The following is a 26,265-nucleotide window of genomic DNA, read 5'->3' on the forward strand; positions in this document are numbered from 1 at the left end:
TATAAATTAACCCACGCAACCACTCTATGGGTTATGTAGTTGCATGTATCACTCAATCCATAAATGTTTATTGAAAGCTGACTAATGCAAGGTATAAATTTATAATTAAAAAAAAAGAGGAAAATCTGACAACTAACATCAAATAAAATGGCGGCCTATAAAGCTCATATTGCAATACATACTGTACTCTCTGTACATAAAGGAAATTGACTTTTTATTTCATTGATAGGATGACAGATTGTTTCTTGTGGAAATCTTGAATAATGTAAGCATTCCAGTAAAGTACATGGAGAACTTTAAACATGTCAAAATTTTCAAAGGTGCATAAGCCTTGTCTATAAAACAGTGTCCATGGCCATAGTGAAGTCCTTTTAATTTCCCACTAAAAACAGATGGCATTAAACTGAGGTTGGAAGGTAATGTGGTCTGGTCCCTCAATCAAAAATTACAAAAACCAACTGTTATTTCCATTGCGTGTACAGGGAACCTGACCACAGACAGCAGCGTGATCATTTACAGGTTGGTAACAATAGGACAGGGACTACGCTGGCGTTCACTGCTCCTCAATCAGTCGTTACGTGCACTTGATATGTTACCATAGTCCTTGATGCAATAAATCTCCCATGATGTTTGCAGCCAAACTCCTTAGCGACAGCGCAAACAATTTATGCATAATACATGCGAGGTTTGATCATACGACAGACAAAATACTCGCTGCACTTGGGCCAACGAAAGTTGATTATAATTTGTTGTCAGCGCCGGTGCATGTAATTAGGGCAATCATGGCAAATTTTTAATATTAATAACTTGTATGGTATAAAAATTACACCGAAAAATCTCTATCACCAAACTGTTTGCAGTAAAACTTCTTATAGTGACGAAGCAAACAGTTTATGTATGGTGCGAGGTTTGATCATACGACAGACAAAACACTTGCTGCATGCACTCGGGTCATTAAAAGTTGCTCATCACTCAGTTTCTTGTCAGCATCTTTGCAAGCATGGCAAATTTTCATTCTTCATGATTTGTACAGTACCAACAAAAATTACACAAAAAGACTTCAATCAACAATGCTGTTTTCAGTCAAATTCCTGATTGTGACGAAGCAAACAATTTATGCATAAATACGTGTGAGGTTTGATCATACAATAGACAAAGTACTCGCTGCACTCGTACTAACAAAAAATGACTAATATCAGTTTCTTTTCAGTGCCTGCATTTAATTTGGACCAGTACAAAAATCACAAAAAACCAGCATTGCCAGATAATTTATTTTTAGCCATAATAAAACTGTCATTATTTTCCAGCAAATGCACCCATACCTTCACACACAAACCATGTCAAAGGATCTAAGCCCAGCATAGATTCATTGTACTGCTACAAAACAGCAACAGCAATACGAGGAAAAAAAACCCCAAATTTTTGACAACCTTGCCAAAAAGGGTACAAAATAAAGAATAATGACAATTTTCCCTTGTTTACTTTCAATGATTGATTCACTAACAATCACTGTTCATGTATAGACTTCAACAAACACACAGAAGTTCCATATGGCTATGATGTGAGCTGTATCCATGCATGGAGATCCATGTAACACTTCCTTCAGGACTTTTATTCTGCGTGATACTCGGCAATGTCCGTAAGTCAGCATATAACGCCAAGCATTGTAATTGTAATTTATGATCAGAATCTTAACATCTATCATTCTCACACAAACAATTACCATGATTATTTTGTCTGTGTGTTAACTCACCAGAACTTCCATGTCCATGTTTAAATCCTCGGTCATGATTAACAAGTACAGCCACGTGTTAAAGTAATGGCTTTGCCTAAAGCTAGTTGTTCAAATCATCTGCATGCTAAAAAGCCATGGATTTCCTTATTTTCCAGCAAAAGCACCCATACCATCACATACCACATACAACCATGTCGGAAAAGTTTCCGTATGGCGCCACCACTTTTTCATTCGAAATAAAATAATATAGTATCTAATTTACCTGATTGACATATCCCTTTTTGTAAAAAAGAGTGAAAAAGTGGTGGCGCCATACGGAAAGTTATCCACCATGTCTATATGATGATCTATTGGAGTCCATATACTCATTTTGAAGCGTCTCTTAAAAAACAGAAACAAAACTTTTGACAAAGGGTAAAATGTAATGAATAATGACAACTACCTTATCAACTTTCAGAGTCGATTGGAAAACGTTCAATTCTCATAGACTTCAACAAACCATGGAGGTAGAACTACCTCCATGAATAAACACAGCTCCCTATGATGTAAACTGTATCCATGCGGACATTTCCCTTCAGGGCTTTGATTGTAATTTATATGTGCAGAATCCTATCAAAGAGTCCCTCACTTTAAAATAATTCCCAAACAAACCATTACCATGATTAACGTATCTGCGTACTCACCAGAACTTCCATGTTCACGTTTAAATCCTCGGTGGTCAGTGATACCCAACAAGAATGGACGCCACGTGTAAAAGTACTGGCTTTGCCTAAAGCTTGTGATTCAATCAATCTGCATGAAGACTAGGTACTATTAAAGTCAACCTTCAATGCCCTCCAACACTCACTTAATACACAACACATCCAGGAAGTGGCAACCTTGTGAACGATGTATGAATTTGCTGATCTAATCATCAACATAAAAACCATTCAGATTTTACATGAGTTTCCTGTATTGGTTTCCATGTGTGGTTTGCGACTGCAATGTCACCCACTCAGTTCCTGTATTATTGCATTGTGAGAATTAATAATAACACAACCTTTGACCGGCAATTTTTTTTTTATAAGTATCATTGGACACACAATACTCCACCCCTCACAATAGCAAACAAGGTCGCAGGACAACTAAGTTGAACACACCTGTTCAGTGACATGGCTCATTTGCATATCAAAATAATGGCTTACAAAAAATAGACTTGTAAAAGGTATTTAGCGTATCACTTAAACAAATGGATTGTGTTACTTTGTTACTAATTTAAAGGGAATACAATTTTGAAACAGTCTCTGCCAGACATGGCCAGACTAGTAAACATGTCAACAAAAACAACTAATTTGAACACACCTGTTCAGTGACATGGCTCATTTGCATATAATAATGGCTTACAAAAATAGACTTGTAAAAGGCAATAAGCTTCTCACTTAAAAATGACTTGTGTATTTGCAACTACATGTGTAATTAAAAAGGAATACATTTTGAAACAGTCTCTACCACATTTCCAGTAAACATGTCACCAGAAACAATTAGCCTACACAAAATTTTAACTCAAACCATTCCTCCATGCTAAAACTAACAGCATCTGCAAGATTTCAAATCAACACTGCCCACCCCCCCCCCCCCCACTCAAGTGAAATTAATCCTCCAAGAAACTTAAGCTAATATACAAATAATGGGCCATTGGTGACCACTGAAATGTGTGTGCAGGATGTTTACACGGCAACAAAGAAAACTCAGACCAATTAATCATAAACGTCAACAACTCTCAATTAGGTCATCACTTCCCCTCAGGAAATTTTGTTTTGAAATCTGAGGGAAATTTCCCCCGCCATAAATATACTCGCCCCAGAGTAACTTGTCCGCAACCCCTTTGGGTAAAAATAGGTTATTCCTAATAAAAGTTATTTAGGCCACTTCCATTTTTCTCAAAGGTGAAACAACTACTGACAAATTTATTATTCTAAAAAATTTGAAAAGTTATTCAAGACACTTCCATTTTCATATCAGGGATGGGATAAATTACTAAAAATAGCTTAAAACAGTTATTCAGGGCGCTTCCATTTTCATGAAGGGGGAAATAACTAATGAAAAAGAGATGACTCTGAAATAAAATTGAAAAATTGTTCAACAAGCTTTACATTTTAATTGAGTATAATTCATTCATTCATTCATTCAAACTTATATTTATTTCCACAATTCATGAAAACCGAGTACAAACAATGTTTTTTTAAGGAACAACCGATAAACAAGCTATTTAGTGAGGGTGAGGGAAAAAATAGTGTCCAGTGTCTTTAAACAATTTTCAAAGACCTACACTGTACATTGACCCTACTCAAAAATTCCCCTTAAGAGGCACTGGACACCTTTGGTAATTCTCACTTGGTGTAGCCCAACATATGTTGCTTAAAAATGTAGCAAAATGCGCTTTAATTTGCACTCATTTGGTCATGGAAGTTGCAAGAGAATAAATAGGGAAAGAGAAAACACACTTGTTGCACAAATTTGTGTGCTTTCAGATGCCTAATAAAAGGCTATAGGCTTCAAGTCTTTTAGTGAGAAATTACCTCTTTCTCAAAAACCAAGTTACTTCAGAGGGAGCCGTTTCTGACAATGTTTTAGACTATCAACAGCTCCCCATTGCTCATTACCAAGTAATTTGTTATGCTAACAATTGTTTTGAGTAATTACCAAAAGTGTCCAGTCGGTTTAACCATAGAGCAAGGACTATATGTTTCTTTTTAAAACCAACAAATTAAGAGATTGTTTGAATCCACTTGAGACAAACAAAATACTTTCTGCAAGAAATCAGTGTACTCAATCTCACCTGCCGTCCTGAAAACAAATGCAATGCAGCGAACAAAATAATCAGACCAAGAAAATCTCAAAGCATGAGCGTCGAACAAGACATTGGACATCACAGACTTCACTCCAAAGGAAATCAATACAGTGTTCGCAAACTGCGTCGATCATAAATGAAGCTTTGCTGTACGGTTCATTGACAACACGCTAGAAGCTTCCGACATTCGCCATCGTCTGTTCACAGCACTACATAATCCACTCTCAGACTCCGCGAATAATAAAAGGTGCATCCAGGACTACTTATACTTACAGATGATCTGACGTGACATGTCCGCTATTCACGAATGTTTACTAATGCAAGTTTATCTTTGACAAGGCCCTCATGCTATCAGTTAAAAGCTATCGCATTCTTACACAGCACAGGACAGCTGAGTCCCTACAAGCCGGCTGCATTTGTCGTTACAAACGAGTGACAACCGCCCCCCTAAACACATAGATTACAATTTCAGGTCATCATACCCATATTTCGCACAGTACAGTGCATTTTAAAACAAATTATCATCCATACACCAAAAGGTGCATTTAAAAAATCCTTCCTAGTTTGAGGTTACTGCAACAAAATTCTTAAATAGTACTAATTAAGAAATTTAAACTTACCTTTTTTCATTCAATTAGTAGGCCCCAAATCCCACTGAGTAAAGAAAGACCACTCTACATGCATGATGAAGAACCATACTGACTAATAACTGTCAATAGAGGGCAGTGTTTACAGCTAACAGTAGCATTACAGTTCCTGACACTTCACAGAGACTTTGATGATAATGATAAGTGCTATTAATTTTGGGTGTGGTGCCGATGCATCATATGATTAAGCATATTGAACTATCTCAACAGACCTTTGGCTTGCAGGTGCAATCAGGAAAAGAAACCGTGAATAAATTATAATTTCAGATCAATAGCAATCTCCATGTAGGTTTCTAATAATATGGATTCACTCTCCTACATCAAATGTATATTAATGCAAGTTGCGTATTAAATGCATGGATGACCATTCTCAAACCATGTCAAACATTTGTTTTTATTTCTGTAGATTTAAGTCCCTCAAACAAGAGGACATTGTAGGTCATACCCAAAACATTGCACAAATTCACTGGACACATTTGGTAATTGTAAAAGACCAGTATTATCACTTGGTGTATCCCAAAATAATTATTATGCATGCATAAAATAACAAATCTGTAAAAGTTCGGACCCACCCGGTCATCAAAGTTGTGAGAGAATAAAAAAAAAAACATCCTTGTAGCACAAAAGTGTGCTGTTCAGGTGCATAATAAAAGGCTTCCTGAAGTCTTTTCATTGTTCTGAGTGAGAAGTTGCCTCTTTCTAAAGACAGTAGTACTACTTTACTTCAGAGGGAGCCGTTTCTCACAGTGTTTTATATACTAACAATAGCTCTCCATTGCTCATATCAAGTAAGTTCTTATGCGAACAATTATTTTGAGTGATTATCAATAAATTAGTGTCACTGCCTTTAACAAGTAGCGGCCATTCTGTTTTTCATGTATTTGTATAAGCGTAACCACAATGAGGTTGAAACAAACAAAAAACACAAAAAAAACAAGTCTGTTACAGGGTTTGCTCTTAAAGCCATTATACACTTTTGGCACAGAAAAAAAGAAAAAAGTTCACAGATTTACAAATAACTTACAGGATTTACAGAAGGTAATAGTGAAAAACTTCTCTTGAAATATTATTCCATGAAATGCTTTACTTTTCGAAAAAACATTAAAACATATATCAATTCTCGTTGTCGAGAATTACGGATTTATTTTAAACACATGTCATGACGTGGTGAAACATGCGGAAACAAGGGTGGGTTTTCCCCGTTATTTTCTCCCGACTCCGATGACCGATTGAGCCTATCTTTTCAAAGGTTTGTTATTTTTTATATCAGTTGTGATACACAAAGTGTGGGCCTTTGGACAATACTGTTTACCGAAAGTGTCCAATGGCTTTAAGTTTTTCATTGATTAGCCAGCTAGACCTTAGCTTTTCTTGAGTAAGGCAATTCAATTCAAAATTAACTCAATTCAAATCATTTCAATTAGATCCCAAAAAGGATAATTCAATTATACTTGCACCCAGTAAAAACATTGAAATATTGAAAATGGTTCCAGGGCTTTGTAGAGTTACAAGAAAACAAAACAAAAAACACTAGTCCGTCAGCTTTCTCACTCCTATCTCTATTTTTAATGAAAAGTGGAACTTTTTTCATTTTGACCGATCCTCAGATGTTCTTACTAGCGTTTGGCCAGCGACACTGTCAAGGGGAGACTATGCTGCAACCTTTCTGATAAAAGAGGATTGCTACTTTTATTTTCCTAGTACAGAGCAAAATCCCCCAAAAATTATCCCCTCAACTCAAAGTCCCAGACACCTAACAATCACCAAAGGTACATGGTAGATTTTCTCAACAAAAATTAACAATCATTGCAAATATATTGTTTTACATGTATCATGGATAAGATTCTAGAAAAAAAAATGAAATGTTCTAAAATTAGTTCGTCACGTGAGGTGAACACACATAAACTGGGGGTTCCCTTTTATAATAGAAAAGAAGCTTGCAAACTTGCCTGAATTGCATGTTTAAATATTGCTTTTTTCTTCAACAGAATTTGTATGGGATTTTAGATTCGATGTATAGAACTTCTTTAGCATAAAATGTTCAAGATCTAACGATTGGTTGATGCATTGTTACAGTACATTGGGGAAACAGCCAGACTGATTAATTGCATGCATGTTTAATGTCTGTTTAATGTCTGTATACTGAAACAGACAATCTCAATCACTGAGCCACTAAGAGCATTTTTTTCTGAAATTAAAAACAATCACTCTTTGGAATTTGACCATAGTAACCATCTTTTATTGTGACAGGTATAATTGACTCGCCCGCCGATGTTATCAATAAAGTGAAAGGACCAAAAGTCAATTTGACAAAAAAAAAGTCAGAAAATCAGAATTCTGCCTTAAAGACAGTGGACACTATTGGTAATTGTCAAAGACTAGTCTTCACAGTTGGTGTATCTCAACATATGCATAAAATAACAAACCTGTGAAAATTTGAGCTCAATTGGTCGTCGAATTTGCGAGATAATAATGAAAGAAAAAAACAAAACCTTGTGTCACAAAGTTGTGTGCTTTCTGATGCTTGATTTCGAGACCTCAAATTCTAAACTTGAGGTCTCGAAACCAAATTCGTGGAAAATAACTTCTTTCTCGAAAACTACGTCACTTCAGAGAGAGCTGTTTCTCACAATGTTTTATACCATCAACCTCTCCCCATTACTTGTAATCAAGTAAAGTTTTATGATGACAATTATTTTGAGTAATTACCAATAGTGTCCACTGCCTTTAAAAGTAAAAAAAAAAATCATCACTGTAATGAATACCTTGTGGTAGATTTCACATGTAAGCATTAGCAAATTATAGAGCAGTGCCAAAGTGGTGGAATGTACACACGATCATCTCTGAATTAACGATAATTAAATGCAGCCTTGATGGCAATACCCATCTACACATCTGACATCCAAATACTTCCCTCCGCCAATTTTCTCCTCCTGTTAAAATAAACCAAGGCCATTGCTTCATTTCCATGAAATCCTGACACCGTCATCATATTCCAACTACTAACTACATGTATAAGACATTCAGTAATGCAGTAAAGATTTGGCGTACCAAGGTATCTACCTACGCAATCCTCTACAAAATATTGATGTCTACATTTTTATCACAAGACCTACTTTCCTGCAATACCCGCCTCCTAACCTTGTGATAATGCAAAGCTCGCAATCGTTATTCATTGTCATGTTGTGTACAGCAAGTACACGCAGTTGCTATGGTTACAAAAAAACAAGACCTCATCATCATAAAATATCAGGGTGCTTGAGTTAACGAGAGCTGTGTATCTCATGTAGAACTGTGTACATGTATGGCTAATACAAATTATGGGTACTACAGTATTGTGTAGTATAAAAACCATTGTTCATCTTTTAAGAACATTTTCCAGAGAATCTTTCAAGGGTCTGTATATGTTCGGTTTGGTATTGACTCCGAAAATATGAAAGTCAATATAAACTTTTGTGATAAGAACTATAGCAGCTTTGGATAGTAAAATGCATTTTGAGAAACATTTCACTTCAATGTACTGCAAAAAAAAAACCACCTTTTTATTATTCACAACATTTGAATAAGGGAAGTCATACTGGTCACGCTTCCAAGATTACATTATGTGGGTTCCTACTAGGGATTATGCTTCTTCATTCGTGGACATTACTCGGCATTACCTAAAAAAATTGAACCTTGGCGATATCTCAAAAACGCGACTTTTGAACTGAAATTTTCATGGGTTAGGTTTATTGTTGTCTTATTTTAGGACTGAAACATTTGAAAGATTCAAAATAAAAATAAAAATTTATAAGGGAGGTAAGGCCGAGTTATAGTCGGTCGCGCAATGGTCGGGCGTCAAAAATCTTGACGCCCGATCATAAAAAGACACGTTTTTGGGCCTCAGTCTTAGGATTGCGCGAAAAATTTCCGTCGCGCGACCATCGCGCGACCGACTATAAATCGGCCTTTATACCTTGCTAATTACTCCAAAAATTAATGACCATAACAACTTAAATTGGTCAGGGAGCACTGCAGCTGTTGATAATGTATAAATGGTTTATGGTTTACATTTTTTATTTAACTCCGGGACTTTGTGCTTGTTCCTCTGAAAGCTTATTTAAACAGTCAAATTTCTCACTCCTCTTCAACGATTATTATTCTGTTGTTTGACCTTTAAACAACTTCCTCAATTAAGTGAAACAAACATGTTATGTTGGAAAAAAGGAAATAAATGTACCTATCTGGTTGGAGAAAAAAAAACAGCAAAATTATTTCAACTTTGTGTGTATTATATTGCAATAAATCAAGTGTAACTGTTTTAACCTTCATACGAAGTGTGGACCTAATAACAGAAGAGGTCCACATGAATGATGTGGGAACTTTAAACACTACGTGAACTTAAAACACGTCCACAGTGTTATTTACGGTGTTGAAGAATAGGATTTTTTCTCAAATGTACAGAAATGTCCACAACAATGACTGAATCACAGAGCTGCGTGTATGGGCGTGTGCAGGAGATAAAAATGTTGTTTCCACGACCTTGTCTGTTGATGTTTTCATAACATACAATCTACACAATGCAAGGCTTTGTGTAATTTTTCAGTAATTTTTCATGCAGCGCATAATTGCAGACGGTAACATAGACAGTTTCATTGTCTTTTTTTTAGGACATTTGTGCCATAAAAGAACTGTATTGTTTTTTTTTAACACAGCAATCCAGACTGACAGTTAACTTCCCATGAAAAAAAACTGTGAGTAATAAATCTTGAAGTAGCGCTGAATTACTGTTAGGGTAAGCAGGTGCAGACAGAACTTCCTAATGATACAGTGTAATTATACAAGTCAAAGATACGCTCCCTAAGATGCTACAAGATTGAAGGATAAGATGAGACCGAGATGGATTTTAAAGACTTGAGGGGGAAGATATGATTTATGTATTTAAAGGGAAGGTAGACGTTTGATAATCACTCGAAACAAATTAATGGCAATAAAAACTTTTGGTTCGAAGCCCATGACAGCTTTTCCTTTACAAACATTTTGAGAAACATTTCACTTTGAATTAATCTAGATGTAAAAAGTGCAAGTTTCTTTTTTGATTTCTGAGCATTACTGCTGGTAACGCTTTGCAGATTGTGAATTCTAATTAGGGATTATTCTTCCTGCGATTTTTCAGATTTTCAGTGATATCTCAAAAAACACAAGCACCTTGGGCAGTGGACACTCTTGGTAATTACTCAAAATAATTATCAGCACAAAACCTTTCTTGGTGACAAGTAATGGGGAGAGGTTGGTGGTATAAAACATTGTGAGAAACAGCTCCCTCTGAAGTGCCATAGTTTTGGAAAAATGAGTAATTTTCCACGAATTTGATTTCGAGACCTCAGGTTTAGAACTTGAGGTCTCGATATCAACCATCTAAACGTACACAACTTCGCGTGACAAGGGTGTTTTCTTCTTTCATTATTATCTCGCGACTTTTCACAGGTTTGTTATTCTATGCATGTTGAGATACACCAACTGTGAAGGCTAGTCTTTGACAATTACAAATAGTGTCCACTGCCTTTAAATTATGCAAATTTCTTTTTTGATTCTGAGCATTACTGTTGGTAACGCTTTTCAGATTGTGTATTCTAATTAGGGATTATTCTTCTCTTGCGATTTTTCAGATTTTCAGTGATATCTCAAAAACACAAGCACCTTTATGAAATGAAATTCTCACAGATTAGTTAAATTACTGTATACACTGTCTACTTGTACATTTATAATAGGAAAAAAAAAACAATCGTACTGTAAAAAAACAACAACAACAACTTAGGAACAATACTTTGCCTTTAAGTTGTATTTGTTTATTGTTGTCTGCTCTCAATGATGTATTTGAACTGAAGAGACAGAGGCAACAGAGGTATTTTTTTCCTTTGGGTCAATCATAGTCAGGTGTTTACTTTCTTCCTTAGTTAGTGTTAGCAAAATTGTCTGCCTTGAGCAGCTATGAGATCAGGCCAACTGGCAAGCTACACAAATACATCTCACTTTTTTTCAATTTGCTATAACAATTAGACATCTGATATTTTGCCACCAGCAATTTTTGTTGGAAATCACAATAAGTAACATGAAACCGTTGATTTCCAATAGTAATCAGTAAGTTACTTTTTAAAGGAACATTACCGAATTGGTTTTTGTAACTAAACAGTGGCTTGAGCTGTTAACGCTGTAATCCACCGCATACATAAACTGACCAACCTGGAGAAGTTTGAAATCATTCCACCATCTGGGTCACGAGAAAATAGTGAAAAAACCAAATACACAATTTTGCATGACATCGATGCAAACAAAAAAATTAATAAAACGCTCACTGAGCAATAAACTCCAGATTATTTATTTCTCACCAAATATGGCATTTCAGGCAGAACTTTTTTAGGGAATTGATGTTTTCTACTATCATCATCATTCGACCGTGTAAGTTGTAATTTGTGATCTTCGCGATTTTGATTCTTACCAATTCTTTAACATTCCTTTAGATAAGAAACACAATACTCCAAACAGATGTGTTGATATTTTATCTCTAAGAGGAATGGATTAATTGATTTAATGTTCAACTCTGATCTTTAAGGCACTTACTGGACACTTTTGGTAATTACAAGATGTATTCCAACATACGCATAAAATAACAAGCATGTGAAAATTTGGGCTAAATTGGTCTTCAAAGTTGCAAGAAAATGATGAAAGAAAAAAAAACACGCTTGAAACTATGTTACTTCAGAGGGAGTCGTTTCTCACAATGTACTAACATCCAACAGCTCTCCTTTGCTCGTTACAAATGCTAAATATTTTGAGTAATTACCAAACTTGTACAGTGCCTGGAAGAGGTTGCGTAATTCATTATTTGTCTGAGGTGTTCCCTCTGCTGCCACTTTTAAGATGATTACAGGTTCACATCCAGCTCTAAATTTTCCCTTGTTCAACCCAGAAAATCACAAAAATTCTTCGAAGAAACTAATTCAATTCCAATTCTCTAATTTCCAATAAACACAACTTACATGTACAACGTGACCTGTGAAAAATGTCATGGCCATGTTTTTTTTCTGTATAATAAGAATTACTTTGAATATCTTTCCAAAAACGACAGGCCTTACATGTCACTATTCAATCAAGAACGATTCAAGGGATGTTTTCCACCATGGCTATATATCCAGTCAATTACATGCAAATTAACACTTATTTTTTTACAACCTTATGTAGGCCTACATTGATTATAAAACAGTGACACAGTTTAACTGTCAGCGGAGTCTACAGGTATGTTCACCAATGTCGTCAAAAAGCTACCAGCAACTTTTGGCGCACATCATTGTGGGCTATATTACATACCGGCTTTACAAACATGTAGGAATCCAAATTTCATTTTTCAGTGACAGATACCAATTATTGCATTGCTTGGCAAAATGCTATATTTTAATTGCAGTTTGTGTGGTCTTCTAGAAAGTAGAGAATCTAAATATTATATCCTCACAGTTTCTGTCAAATATTTTTTTCAGAAGCAATCTTCTACATGACCAGAGACTTTCATAGCTTCAAAGGAGAGAATATCTTTCGTTAAAGGGAAGGTACATGTTTGGTAATATTACTCAAAACAAATATTAAAAACTGACTTGGTAACGAGCATTGGAGAGCTGTTGATGGTATAAAACATTGTGGGAAATGACTTCCTCTGAAGTAAAGTTATTCCTATCTGAAAGCACACAAATTTGTCCAACAAGGGTGTTTTTTCTTTCATCATTTTCTCGCAACTTCGATGACCGATTGAGCCCAAATTTTCACAGGCTTGTTATTTTATGCTTATGATTGGATACACCAAGTGAGAAGACTGGCCTTTGACAATTACCAAACGTGTACAGTGCCTTGAATACTCCACAAAGGAATGAAAGTAAAATCTTACTACCATTGGAATAAATGAATGAAAACTCTTTGATTTCTTCAAGGAATAACTGGGAGATTTGTTTTCTAAAGCAGTGGTTCCCAAACGCTTCGGCCAGCGACCCATTGAAAGTTTCAGAGGGACCCATGAAAGTTTCAGGGACTCGACCGCAACCCACCTTCCAATCGCTAGCCAATGGAACCCCCTGCTGCTGATTTAATGTCTAAAAAAAAAAGGCCAAAATCAACAGGAGTAAATTATTCACTGAACACTTTTGTTAGTACAGGTTGATAAAAAAATGTGAAATGCAAAATTAACAAATCCCCCAGGGACCCCTTTAATCTTAAAGAGAGAGAGTCCACAAATCATCATTGCTTATTTTGATTCTGCCAGTGGTTCCACTGGTTAATGAATTGGGCAGGGTGATTTCAAACTGATGATTCTCCTGGTTAATGGTTTCTTGCTGATTGCTTTTATCTGTTTACTTTATCCTTTAAAGTCCTTTATAATGATCGAATTTGTGGACCTTATTTTTGACTTTTTCATGATTTCACTTTTCATTGTTAAAAATAAAAGTTAGGAGTTTTTCTTATTTTTATTGTAAAGCGCCTCTCAGAGTCGGAGCATTTCTGCGATGGAATCAGCGCTACATAACCGGTCTATTACATATTATATTAATGAAATGAGTTGATAACATTTCAAACTGATGATCTAAGCAACATTTATGCAGACTGCAAACTGGCGACAAGAGTGTGCGCTCACACAAAATCCATGATGCTTCAATCTACAAATTTAAATTGTGAGCTCTTTATGCAAAGACCCTATAGAGACAAGGTTTTAGCCAAAATTTGCTGGTTAAAATGTTCACATACTAAAGTGTAAATGACAGACCAAACAAGGTGTCAAAACTTGAAACAGGGTGTCCAATAGACACAAAGACATCCCCCCCCCCCTCTGACTTACACTTTCAAAATGTGAGATGAAGGAAAAAGCTCATAAATGACACCAAATGAGCATATTTTCCAATAGACATTTCCTTCATGCTAAATCTTGGCATGGTGAGGTGGTGATTTGGGCAAGAAGTTAGCAAGTGGAGACTCTGTCCACCTGTTTGAAGCCTAGTACCGGAAGCGTAGTCTTTGAATTATGAGTGCAGGCAAAGCTAGAAAGCTTGCGAGTGAAAAAGCTTGCGGGTACAAAGTCTGCTTACATACATTTATCTTTGGTTTTGAAAGTCTCTTTGTAATCTGGGGTGTTCCGTATGGTTTTATTTTAATTTTCTTAGGCATAGTAAAATAAGTAACATGTTGCTTGTCCCCGCCCGCCTCTATTTTGGCAGCCGCCCTGTTTTATTTAAATTTAATATTTGAAACAAAAAAAATATTAACAATAATAATTATTGAAATCAATTAACATATTTTTGATAGCTATTTCAGTTGTACCCTTCATTTTTATTGAGCAATTTCATCATCTTTCTTACATGTAGGCCCACAAAAAATGCTATCAAAACGCATAATGAGAAACTAGGTACTTTGACGTTTGCACGCCACAGTTCTATGCACCAGGGCGTATTGCCTCACACACAGAATAACTTTGGAGCAAAGGCAAGAATAACTCAAAAATGGACACAGAAACACACACAGAATTTCAGGACATACAGAACATACTCATAAAACCATAAAATCATCTTCAAATACGATATGGAGCCCATCTTAGACATGGTGGCATAATCTTGAGCTAAAGCCTTTAAGCCTCAGCCATAAATTAATCCTCAGTCAAAGCCTAAGCATATAAGCTTGAGCTAAAGCCTAAGCCTCAGCCATAGCCTAAGCCTCAGTCAAAGCCTAAGCATAAGCTTGAGCTAAAGCCTAAGCCTCAGCCATAAACTAAGCCTCAGTCAACGCCTTAGCATATAAGCTTGAGCTAAAGCCTAACCCTCAGCCATAGCCTAAGCCTCAGTCAAAGCCTAAGCCTCAGCCAAAGCCTAAGCATAAGCTTGAGCTAAAGCCTAAGCCTCAGCCATAACCTAAGCCTCAGTCAAAGCCTAAGCCTCAGTCAAAGCCTAAGCATTAAGCTTGAGCTAAAGCCTAAGCCTCAGCCATAAACTAAGCCTCAGTCAACGCCTTAGCATATAAGCTTGAGCTAAAGCCTAACCCTCAGCCATAGCCTAAGCCTCAGTCAAAGCCTTAGCCAGAGCCTTAACCCAAGTCTAAGCCCAAGCCGTAGTTTTAAAAAGGTTCTGGGAATGATTTTAGTGTACTTACTCCGTTGCTATGCGTGTCATCATCATCTATCTTTGTCTTTCCATCTGACCAAAGGAGGGGAGAGTCGCAGGATCTTACTTGTGCTAAAAAAAATAACAAGAAAGACAGTTGTTTAAATTGTTTTTTTTTGTTTGGCTTTGCATCTTGCAGTTGCACGTATTTTTTTAGGGTAACAGTTTTGTTTCTTCTTCTTACATGATTATAACACTGATGGAACAAAATGTACAGTACAAAATGTTTTCATTAATTCATTCATTCACAATGATTTGTACCCCAAATACATGAAGGGCCTACATGTACCTGCAGGGCACAGACTTAATCCAATATTAATCAAATGTTTCTAACAAAAATCACAATAAAAGGGCTTGAATGCTTAAATCCCGTGTCCCAAAATTTTTAAGTAGAACCAAAATGTTTACTTCTTTGCAAATATTCCTTTTTTAGAAAAGCAACAATCTTCTATGTACTATTTCAGGTCATTTGTTTGTTTTGAAAGCACACTCGGCAGCTGTAGTGTTACTCAATACATTGTAGTTCAGATGGGAATTCCCTTTTCAGCACCAGTCTTTCTCCACAAGTACCCAGTCATGGTTCCTTAACCATTGGTGTTGCGCACTCACACACAACCAACGTTCCGATCTATATGCACGGCAAAAACTGTATCATTGTAATGAATGAACTTAGAGGGCGCTCTGTATTTCTGATTTCCACCAAGAAAATCAGAAAATACAGAGCTCCCTCTACGTTTATTCATTACAATGCTCTACGTTTATTCATTACAATGCGTATACAGTTTTTGCCGTGCATATAGACCGGAACGTTGGTTGTGTGTGGCCTCGCAACATCGATGGTCTTGGAACCAAGACTACAGGTACCAGGCACCAGGGTCTTAAAGGGACACATCGCCTTCGTTCGGGCGATTTTAGGCAAAAAAAAAAGCTCCTGGAAGTGTTTGGTATCAAATGATATGGTGGGAAATACAATGTTTTAAAAGTAGGAAAAAATGCTCCACACAAATGGCTTAAAAATTGTGAGGTTTTCCTTTTACTTTGTGAACCAACACAATAATTTTGTAAACTAAATAAGTAATAGGCCTTTGAATCCACAAAATTGGGGACTGTGTTGGTTCACAAAGAACACAATATTGAGGCATACATACTTGTGTGAATCATATTCTACTTTTAAAACATCTTTTTTAATCATATTCATTTCATGTGGAACGCTTTCAAATATTATTTTTTTACAGCCCAGTTCGCACATCCAAGTCGCACATCCAAGTCGCACATCCAAGTCCAAAAGTCGTACATCCCTTTTAAGTTAAGTTGTTGAACAAGGGGTTTATTCCTGTTGGAAATATGATTCCTGTTAGAGGAGCCCATAGGTCAGGACTTTGGAATGTTATCTTTCTAGTAGAAAGAGATCAGTCCAAAGTGATGTCAACCAGCTGCTCATTGGTGACACTCAAGTGCTGACCTCTTGATCTTTTCTCAATGTTTTGACTGTTGGGGAAGAAACCACACACAAGCTCTGACTCCATGCTCTGATATTTCTCTTATCTCCGAACATCTGAAAAGGGTTGACCTAAGGGGGGCTGACTGATGGACCATGCACTGCATGCTCTGACCAGACTATGCTCTGACCATTACATGTATAACAGCCCTTACAAATAGCATGAGTCTGCCTTTAAATTGATTTAGAGCGCGTCACATGATGTATCTTAGTTTTACTAGAAAACTGCAGGCGTGTGATAGTGCATCGTTTGCCGTGTGATAGTCCGATGACTATCACAATGCGCGCAGAACCCAGACGTCTTCTTACCCACCTCGAACCCAATGAGTTGTGTATCTGTGTATCTAAAACGCGCGTACGAACGGTATATGTACGAGGATGATAAATAGTCTGTTGGAGTGTTATAAAACAAATATGACTGCTTTTACTCGCGCTATGGTTAAAACTCTGACTCCCTCGGTGATACCCGGACCGTTCCATTTTCCAAAATAGAAGTCGCTCCGGGGATCACCTTGGGAGTCGTAGTTTGAACAATAGCACTCGAAGCAGTAATTTTTTTGTATACTATAAGGATGACCATCATCTGACCACCTTTCTTTTCTGAGTAAAAACCTGTAGGCCTGAAACTTCATGGAGGCAATCAAGTTGGTGCCTTTAAATCCTCCATTAGAAATTTACAATTTCCTCATAGGTTGCCCTTTACCAATTACCAAGGAGAAAATGCCTTGGCGACTGCCCTTGCCCTTTCAAAAACAAAGCATACAGTACAGGCCTGAACCTGGTTCAACTGGAAACTTATTTTGTTTCATTTTTTAAGGTCCATTCTCTTGTTTTGAGTTACCATCACCATCTAACCAACATGAATGACCTGTGAATATTTCATACTTTAATTAGGTGATCTTGTTTTAGCAAAAACAACAATAAATGGATGATGTTTTTATGAGGTTTTTATTTATTGCAGCCCCTGTTTTTGTGAAACAGCACAAGATGGTTGTTTTATGTGTACAAAATAGGCTACTTTACTCTTGATTGTGAGAAATAAAGTAAGCAAGGGTGACTTTTCAAAACTGTATTTCTCAAGAAAGAAATTTCTATAGAAGTGAGAAAACTTTCTTGGCAGAAGACTAATCAGCTCCTTATGACATAGACTGCAATTTTGTAAAGTAAAATGAAATGATAATGCATCATTTTTTTCCAGCCCCAGGAAGCATTAAGGAATAAGAATACATTGCCTATTTCAACTTGCAGACTTTCCTACATGTTGCAACAAAGGGCTTATTTACAAGCAATAACTTATAATTGAGTTGAAATGTGAGATTTAGGGGTCAGTGTTTCTGGTTTAACAGTGGCACCACACAGTGTCACAGCGCAGTGTCTTGGCCCGACTACACCATGGGTTATAAACACACCATGAGGTCACAGAGCCTTGGCAGTAGTTCAAGTTGCTTGAATTCTGCAAAAATATCCCTACTCTGTTATTTCATCACTTTGTGGTGCCACTGTTCATTCAGATGCAATAACAATAGATTGGCTCTCAGAGTTGCTATTGCGAAAACAAAGTAAGCCTACCACACTGTTCCCCCATGAAGTTATTCAATATCCCCAAAGTCTGCAATAATAAACGAATGTATTCACAAAGTACTTGTGTTGTGTAAGACAATAACCAACCAGGGTAAGGGTTTACTTAAAACTTTGTTTGCCAATGGTTAAAACCACACACGGTGTCAGTCCATTTCAATTCCAAGGAAAAGTTTTCTTGACAGATTATATTTTGAGGGAAACATATGATGAGATCGTGAGAAGAGTTGTCACAAGAATGAGTAAGAAAAAGCACAAGAGCCCTTTTTCAAGAGAAACATTTCCATTAAAAAGACCAGACAAAACACAATTGGTTTTAACACTTTTTAAAATTTTACTTTTAAGTGTGTGACCACTGATTTTGATCAAACTTGTACAGTTTGGTTTGTTTAAAAGTGCAAGATGGAAAATTATACACACTTGTTGTCCCTGTGCCCGAATTTACCCTAGTTGTTTGGCCAAATAGAAGAGAGCAGAAGAACCCCCCCCCCCCCAGCCATCCCATGGGTCATACACCCATGCCGGAATACCAGTCAAATTACTCCTCAACTTGTCCAGCCGGCTAAGTTTAGAGTTCAAACGCATTCATAATTCATAGAATAAGGTTGACTGGTACTAGCAAAAAAACTGACAAGCTAACTGGTTCAGCTGTCAGGTCACTGAAAAACTCTGATTTTCTCTTCCAAACACCAAAGATTACGATTTGTTTTCTTCTTCATCCATCCTTTTAAAGAGCTGCATACCTTTTACTGTAGGTTCTGTGGCAACGGCTTGAATTCCTTGGCAAAAAGAGTTATAATTTATTTCCCCAGTGTGTGCTGGATCCAAAAGTCCCAATAGACGTCCAAGTTCCTGCAGAGGGGAAATAAGGATTCAAAGAGAGAAAAAAAATAATTCAAAAATTGGAGACTAAAAAAAGATTGTCTTTGAGTTTTGCAGTATTTGAATCTAAGGAATCTAAAGTAAGGAAGCAAAACAGCCAGTGTATATTTCATCAGGAATTTATAAAACTACACAAGAAAAGCATCAAACCCTTATTAACGATTCCGCCCCCATTGCTCTGCATTTAGCGATTCAGCTTATTAACATTACAGGTGTTTTACAACCATTTATTTATGATTCCTTGTTTCATAACTATTGAAATTTGAGCCTTAAAGGCAGTGGACACTATTGGTAATTACTCAAAATATTTATTAGCATAAAACTTTACTAGGTAATGAGTAATGGGGAGAGGTTGATAGTATAAAACATTGTGAGAAACGGCTCCCTCTGAAGTGACGTAGTTTTCGAGAAAGAAGTAATTTTCCACGAATTTGATTTCGAGACCTCAGATTTAGAATTTAAGGTCTCGAAATCAAGCATCTGAAAGCACACAACTTTGTGTGACAAGGATTTTTCTTCTTTCATTATTATCTCACAACTTCAACGACCGATCGAGCTCAAATTTTCACAGGTTTGTTATTTCATGCATATGATGAGATACATCAAGTGAGAAGACTGATCTTTGACATTTACCAATAGTGTCCACTATCTTTAAATTGTAAACAGTGTATTGTTACAAAATGTATTTATTGGGATTTTTGTTCTTTGAGTTAAGGAACTCCTCCCCCCCCCAAAAAAAAAAAAAAAAAAAAAAAAATTAAAAAAATCAAACAAATTCAAAACCAGAAAAAAAATCTCCAAAACAACATTTGATCAAACATGTTCTCTCCTGAAATTTGGATTTAGGCCTATAAGGGAAAAAAAACCACAGAAAATCACACAAAAACAAATGTATGCAAACACAAAGGTTGAAGCAGACAGAGACATATCATTTTATTATATTTCTAATTTGGTGTAAACCTTGGGATCACCCAAGTTATCCATTCTAGTAAATATGTCTGTGTATAATGTTCACCTAAAATTTATTGATGTACATGCCACTCAGTTTTTCTTGGGGTTTATAGCTCGATATAACTTAATAATAACAAAAATCACTTGTCACAACACAAATGAAAAAGTTCAACATCATAATTTTACAGAAATTTCAACAACACCACCACATCTCGTTGAATTCGAGGAAGTATTGTATCCTACAATTGAATAAACATTTTGAAATCAAATTGCAATTTAGATTGTATTGCATTTATATCAAATAATGAGACAAAAATTATAAACATGGGGCCTAATGACAATGACTCAGGCAAAGAAAAATTAATACATTGTAAATGCACCTAACTACAATTGGTTTATATTTGGACAGTAGCCTACTGTATTATTTCTGGATTTAAATCCAAGGAATTTGCAACTAACTTCAAGTAATTTTTTCCACCTGTTTAAAAATTAAACACGGCTATAGTGCAAACAATCCATTTTGATGGAGGCTTCATTCAACATCAGAATAAAAAAGACATGTCCTTAACGCCCAATTATGTGAAAAGCAAACACTCATACCATTACCCCCCTCCAAAAACCGTTAGATTCTTTTGTCCATTGAGATCATTGGTCACCCTTCCTGTTGTGTGCGTAACAAAAGACCCTGTATTTAACATGACAATGGGGCCGAAAGCGCCTAGTTTTGAACCAGTACTACTTCGATCGGTTTGGGTCTTGTTATGGTTTTAGACTGAGTCAGGTGGGGTTAGGACAAGTGTGTATCCGTGTTGAGAAACTGAGAGGTATTACATTGCACTGGTATTGATCATGAACAGGGGGGGGGGGGGGCTAAATGTGGGGGGGGGGCGGTTAGGAAATTATTTTTTGGGGGGGAGTAAATAAATGTTGGGGGGTGCAGGAAGCACGTTGGCCCACACCCACTTTTTGTATTTTTATTTATTTTTGTTGGTGGGGGAGCAACCAAAATTAGTAAAAATAAAATGAAACAAGTGCCATTCTCATCATATATGGAATTTCAAGCGCGAAATACATTCAGAGACTACAAACATGCCTTTTGTTATGTAAGCTAGTTTGTGTGGAAACATGGGTTATTTTTTCAGATGATAGTGGTATTTATTTATTTATAAGCAGTTTATCTTTGATGCAAATTTAACATGGAGGGGTCTCCCCCTACATGTGTAGCTGATACGTGCACATTTCAAGACTAGTTCTCAGGAGGGCAAGTCAGTTTTCCTTTGGTGAAGGGCACCTCAATGAAGACAACATTGATGTTGATAATAACCGGGGCCATGGAGGTAATTATGTCCGTAATTAGCTACAGGACAAAGTCAGTTGGCTCAATAAGGACAATTGTATACAATGTGCTTTAGACTAATCAGCCATCAGAGAAAATATCCAAAATAGCTTTAAAGGCAGTGGACACTATTGGTAATTACTCAAAATAATTATCAGCATAAAACCTCACGAGTAATGGGGATGGGGAGAGGTTGATGGTATAAAACATTGTGAGAAACGGCTCCCTCTGAAGACTGGTCTTTGACAATTATCAATAGTGTCCATTGTCTTTAAATATGTATTCACTGTTTTGGAACATCAAATGTTGGTCTCCCAAAAAAAAAAAAAAATCCACATTGATTTACTTGAATCTCTCCCAAACTTTCAGGCACAAATATTTTTTAAGGGAAGTTTTCCAATCTGACCACCCTTTATACAACGTGTGTTCAGTTGGTGTAAAGTTATAATGCACATTCTTTTAAATCCCCAACATAAAAGGTGGTGGAAATACCAACCCATTACAAACACTATGAACGTCATCCACTTTGCTAGTTTCATATTTGAACATTATAACAATGATAGCATCAGGTTTTTAATCAATAATTCTCGTATTAGATTTTTATCGGCTGCATTGTATGAGTCATAGCCTACCATTTTAAATTAACAAATACAGCTGCTGGTTAAACAATTGTGGTCCCACCCTAGACAGAATAAGTAGAGTTCATGAACCATACTGGCATGTAGCGCACATATTTTATGTACGTCATAAAAACTCATTCATGGAAAAGATAATGGATTTTGACAATTGATGGTCTAAAAATGTTTGTGCAGTGAAATTTATGATAAAGGGTTAATTTGAAAGACTTGAAAAAATCAATGACCAATCGAAAATTGTAATACTATTTTTTTGGATTTGGGTGAATAATTTCCACCAAGAATAACATTCTTCCACACTATCAATTTGTTTTAAAAGAACGCTCTACAAACATTTGTTTGAAAAGAACGCTCTACAAACATTTGTTGTACTGGATTTGCTTCTCTGCGCAATAAATTTCAATAAATAAACAAAATTATGCTTGGATAGCTTTCAGTTTCTAGTCTTGAGTTTCGTCTAGAAATAGAAGGCTGTTTTTGGCAAATGCCACCCAAGTAGATTACTTTTAAGTACTTCTGTTATCTAAAGTCTAGATGATTTTCCTGGGGAACCATGCAGTGATAACACCAGCCCACATTGCTGGGTCGTTATGGCTCCAAAGTTTTAACATCTATATTTGTTTATCATTTTATTTATAAGCGACTATAAAAAATACCAATGTTAAAAGGGAGGCATGATGTATTATGACTAATGGCAACATGTATGATAAAGGTCCATAGCAGCCCAACAGTAATGAATGAGATAACACTAATCCTACCTAGAACTATGAGGTTTGTTTTACTATCGTCTTCACGAACTATCCGCTATCGCTTCCACCAACCATGACTATGAGATTCGTGGAGACAATAGGAGCTGAACAAACCTCAAAGTTCTAGGAGCATTGGTCTCCCTCCGCTTATTACATAGGGCTGGGGGAGATCCTCCCCCCTCGGGCAGAAAAGGTCATGACCTCTCCTGCTTTGGAATGTCTCTATTCTCAACTGTTCTCCATGGTTCTACCAATACCATGGTTCTACCACAAAGCTTTTAAAATAACCATCTAAAACAATGCCTGATTTTCCTACACTACAATGAGGAGGAATTAACACTTTCTGACAAATCAGCAAAGGATAGCTTATTATGAACCGTGAACATAGAACAATGAATACAGTTCGATTTCTATAGTATTATCATGGAGGAACAAATTAATTTATTCCTCCATGGTATTATCAAGTTACATTTTACGGTTCATTGACTCTTGAAGGGCCCTCTTTAGTTCATCATTTGAATCAAATCATTGCTCATAAATTTCCATTCCAGTAAAAAATGTTTGCAGGCAAAACTTTCAAAACATGGGGTCCTTCCTCCATCCATGATCAAATTACACCAACACCAGCTACCAAACCTCCTATATTGTATAATTGTGTATTGTACTGAAAAGAAAACATGAATCCACACTTTTTGCAGACTGCCACGGCCGGCCGACATAAATTTGTGAATCTGGTTATATAATCCTGCTTATGGTTTATCCTGGCAACTGACTAACTGACTATAAAATACTCACGTCTTGATCGTGAACACCGAAGTCTTTCGCCAAATCCGCAAATCTATCCGCCGTGATGTACCCGAGGTTTCCTTCGTCCAGAGCCTCAAAAACAGTCCTAAGATGCCGATCAGAGGCCATGGCCTATATAAGATTATCAATTCCTTTCTCCATGCAAGACTTGCCTCACAATTTCGCTGACATTTTCGAGGAAACTCCTGGAGGAAAATTCAAGCGTTGTTTCCGTATCCTGTTGTTACCGCATCAGCAGCTGTGTGTGCGTGTGTTGTGTCTGCTGCTGTTTTGTGTACATTTTCCTTACCGTAAAAGACCGCACCACGCGCTAAACATAAACTTGTACAAGCCTGTCTGTCACTACTTTATTGCGGTACCTCCCAACGTTGGGATCGCCAAGTCAAAAATTGCCGTGAAAACCTTCTGGCTTATTATTGCAGTGGTTTTGCACTGTTTTGGTATGAGTACTGTATTTATAGTTTATAGTGAACACTCATAAGATAACAGTTTAATTATCATATTATTCTCACAACAGCTCAAAATTACAAAGGACTTGGAGCAACTTTAGGACACAGCGTTTGTTGACTTTCATCTTTGGTCAACCATGGCGCATGGGTCACCAACTCAATTTCTAAGAAACTTGTGTTTCGGTCACTTCAAGGCTAAGGTCTATTCGCGAAAAGAGTCAAGGTGAAGCAGCTGTTATAGACTCAAACAATGGATGTCTGACAAACAATAATAAAGTGTGACGCATAGTCGCATACTGTGTATGTGTTATTGGTGGTGGTTGAGGACGGGGGGGGGGGGGGGGGGCGCTAGATGCAACTCGGAGAACACATCGTTTTAGAGGTAGGTAGTGATGGATTATCGGTGACAACCTCCACGATACAAGTTAGATTCAGGAAGATAACTTACCATAGTCAGAGTTACATACATTATATCGTATATGTTACTCCTTTTTAATCTGATTAATTGAACTCTGAACTTGTCACTCACATAACCGTTAAATTTAACAATGAGAGTGTAGGGCAACATCACCCCCCCCCCCCCTCCCCCCAAACAAAAACTCATGATTTTAAAGTTCGAGCATCGGAGATAAATTATGGTTTGAGTAATTAAAAAAATACAATTTGGATATTGTTTTTTTTTTCTGTGCAAGAACTTTATTGGGTGCGAAAGTGATACATTCAAAAGCCATGAAACGTTTTAAAATATTCCACAAAAAAATGAAAGAATAAATGAAAGAATAAACAAAATACATAATAATACATGAATAAGTAGCAAAAATAATAAGGAATAGCTAAATAAACCCATCAACAAATTAATACACAAATATAATAATGAGAGATATGGGCCTATTAATAACCAAACAACATAATTTTTTTTTCATTTTCAGCGGTTTCATCTACCAAAGAGTTATTGTACCGTATGATATACTGCAGAACCAAAAGAGGGCGCTATTCTACATTATAATGGGGCCGGCCAACCTGAATAATTGAAGCATGTAGCAGTATCGCGCTGCCTGTGAGGTAGGCCAACGCTGAGTAAACTATATCATAGCAAAATGTAGGGGCATTTTTATGAAACAAAGTAATTATAGGACGAAAATGTAATATTTACATGCCTGCACATTAACATTGAGCCTCCTCTCAAATAATCCATTGTGTTTTTTAAATAATAATAATAATGTTACAAACACTGGGTGCAGAAGAACTATTTTTAGGAAAATTAATGGTTATACAAATTTACGTAGTAAGAAAGAATATTCCAGAAATGTGTAAACCTCACTGGTTTAGTAATTCTTAGACGGCTTCTTTAAGAATTAAATCAGTTTCAGAAACTTTAAACAAAATTGAGAAACATTTTACTTTGAAGTAATCATGGTTATATAAAAAGATACAATTTTTTTGCCTCCAAAACAAATTTGAAAATAAAAGGCTTTACTGCGGTAACGCTTCTCAGATTGTGTATTCCTTTAGGAATTATTCTGTATTTCTGCGTCGGAGTTCAGGGGATATCTATAACGCAACCAGCTTTTGAAATGAAATTTTCACTGGTAAATAATTGTTATTGTACGTACACTTAACTAAAATTACATTATTGGTTTTGCTAGCAAAAAAGTTGATGGCAGTGTAAGAACTTTATGTAACTATATTGACAAACCTGTAGAAGTTCGAGATCGATGGGCTATTCTGGGTCAAGAGAGAATAGTGAAAAAAAAAAGATTACAAATTTTGCATTGCATCGATACCAAAACAAAAAATTCATGAATAAAACGCTTACTGACTTATAAACTCCAAACGCGAAGTTAGATTATTTATTTCTCATCAAATATGAAATTTCAGACAAAAATATTTCAAGGCATATTTATCATCATCATTAGAACGTGTAAGTTGGGGGTGTTTGAAGTTGTCTTTTCCACTTTGTTGTCTCCTACAACTACATACTGCTTCAATCATTCAGTCT

General features: G+C 36.4%; 1 protein-coding gene across 6 annotated transcripts in view; it reads right to left on the bottom strand.

Annotated features, from left to right (window-relative positions):
* Positions 1–24,049, bottom strand: part of LOC139943863 (rab11 family-interacting protein 4B-like) — a 63,774-nt gene extending 39,725 nt beyond the window's left edge. For 2 of the 6 annotated variants that reach the window (XM_071940723.1, XM_071940722.1), the window contains exons 1-3: positions 23,806–24,049; positions 19,201–19,309; positions 15,371–15,453 (exon numbers count right to left, since the gene is read on the bottom strand). In XM_071940723.1, coding sequence (XP_071796824.1) covers positions 15,371–15,453; positions 19,201–19,309; positions 23,806–23,925 — 312 coding nt within the window. In that variant the 5' untranslated portion in view covers positions 23,926–24,049. Of the gene's footprint in view, positions 1–1,504; positions 1,627–1,753; positions 1,781–2,418; positions 2,861–5,185; positions 5,278–15,370; positions 15,454–19,200; positions 19,310–23,805 lie in introns of those variants that run through there. The other 4 variants (XM_071940726.1, XM_071940725.1, XM_071940724.1 and 1 more) reach the window with 4 other exon arrangements.
* Between the last annotated feature and the right edge of the window lie 2,216 nt (positions 24,050–26,265).

This window comes from Asterias amurensis, chromosome 11 (assembly GCF_032118995.1).
Source record: "Asterias amurensis chromosome 11, ASM3211899v1".
In the NCBI taxonomy this organism is placed as follows: domain Eukaryota; kingdom Metazoa; phylum Echinodermata; class Asteroidea; order Forcipulatida; family Asteriidae; genus Asterias; species Asterias amurensis.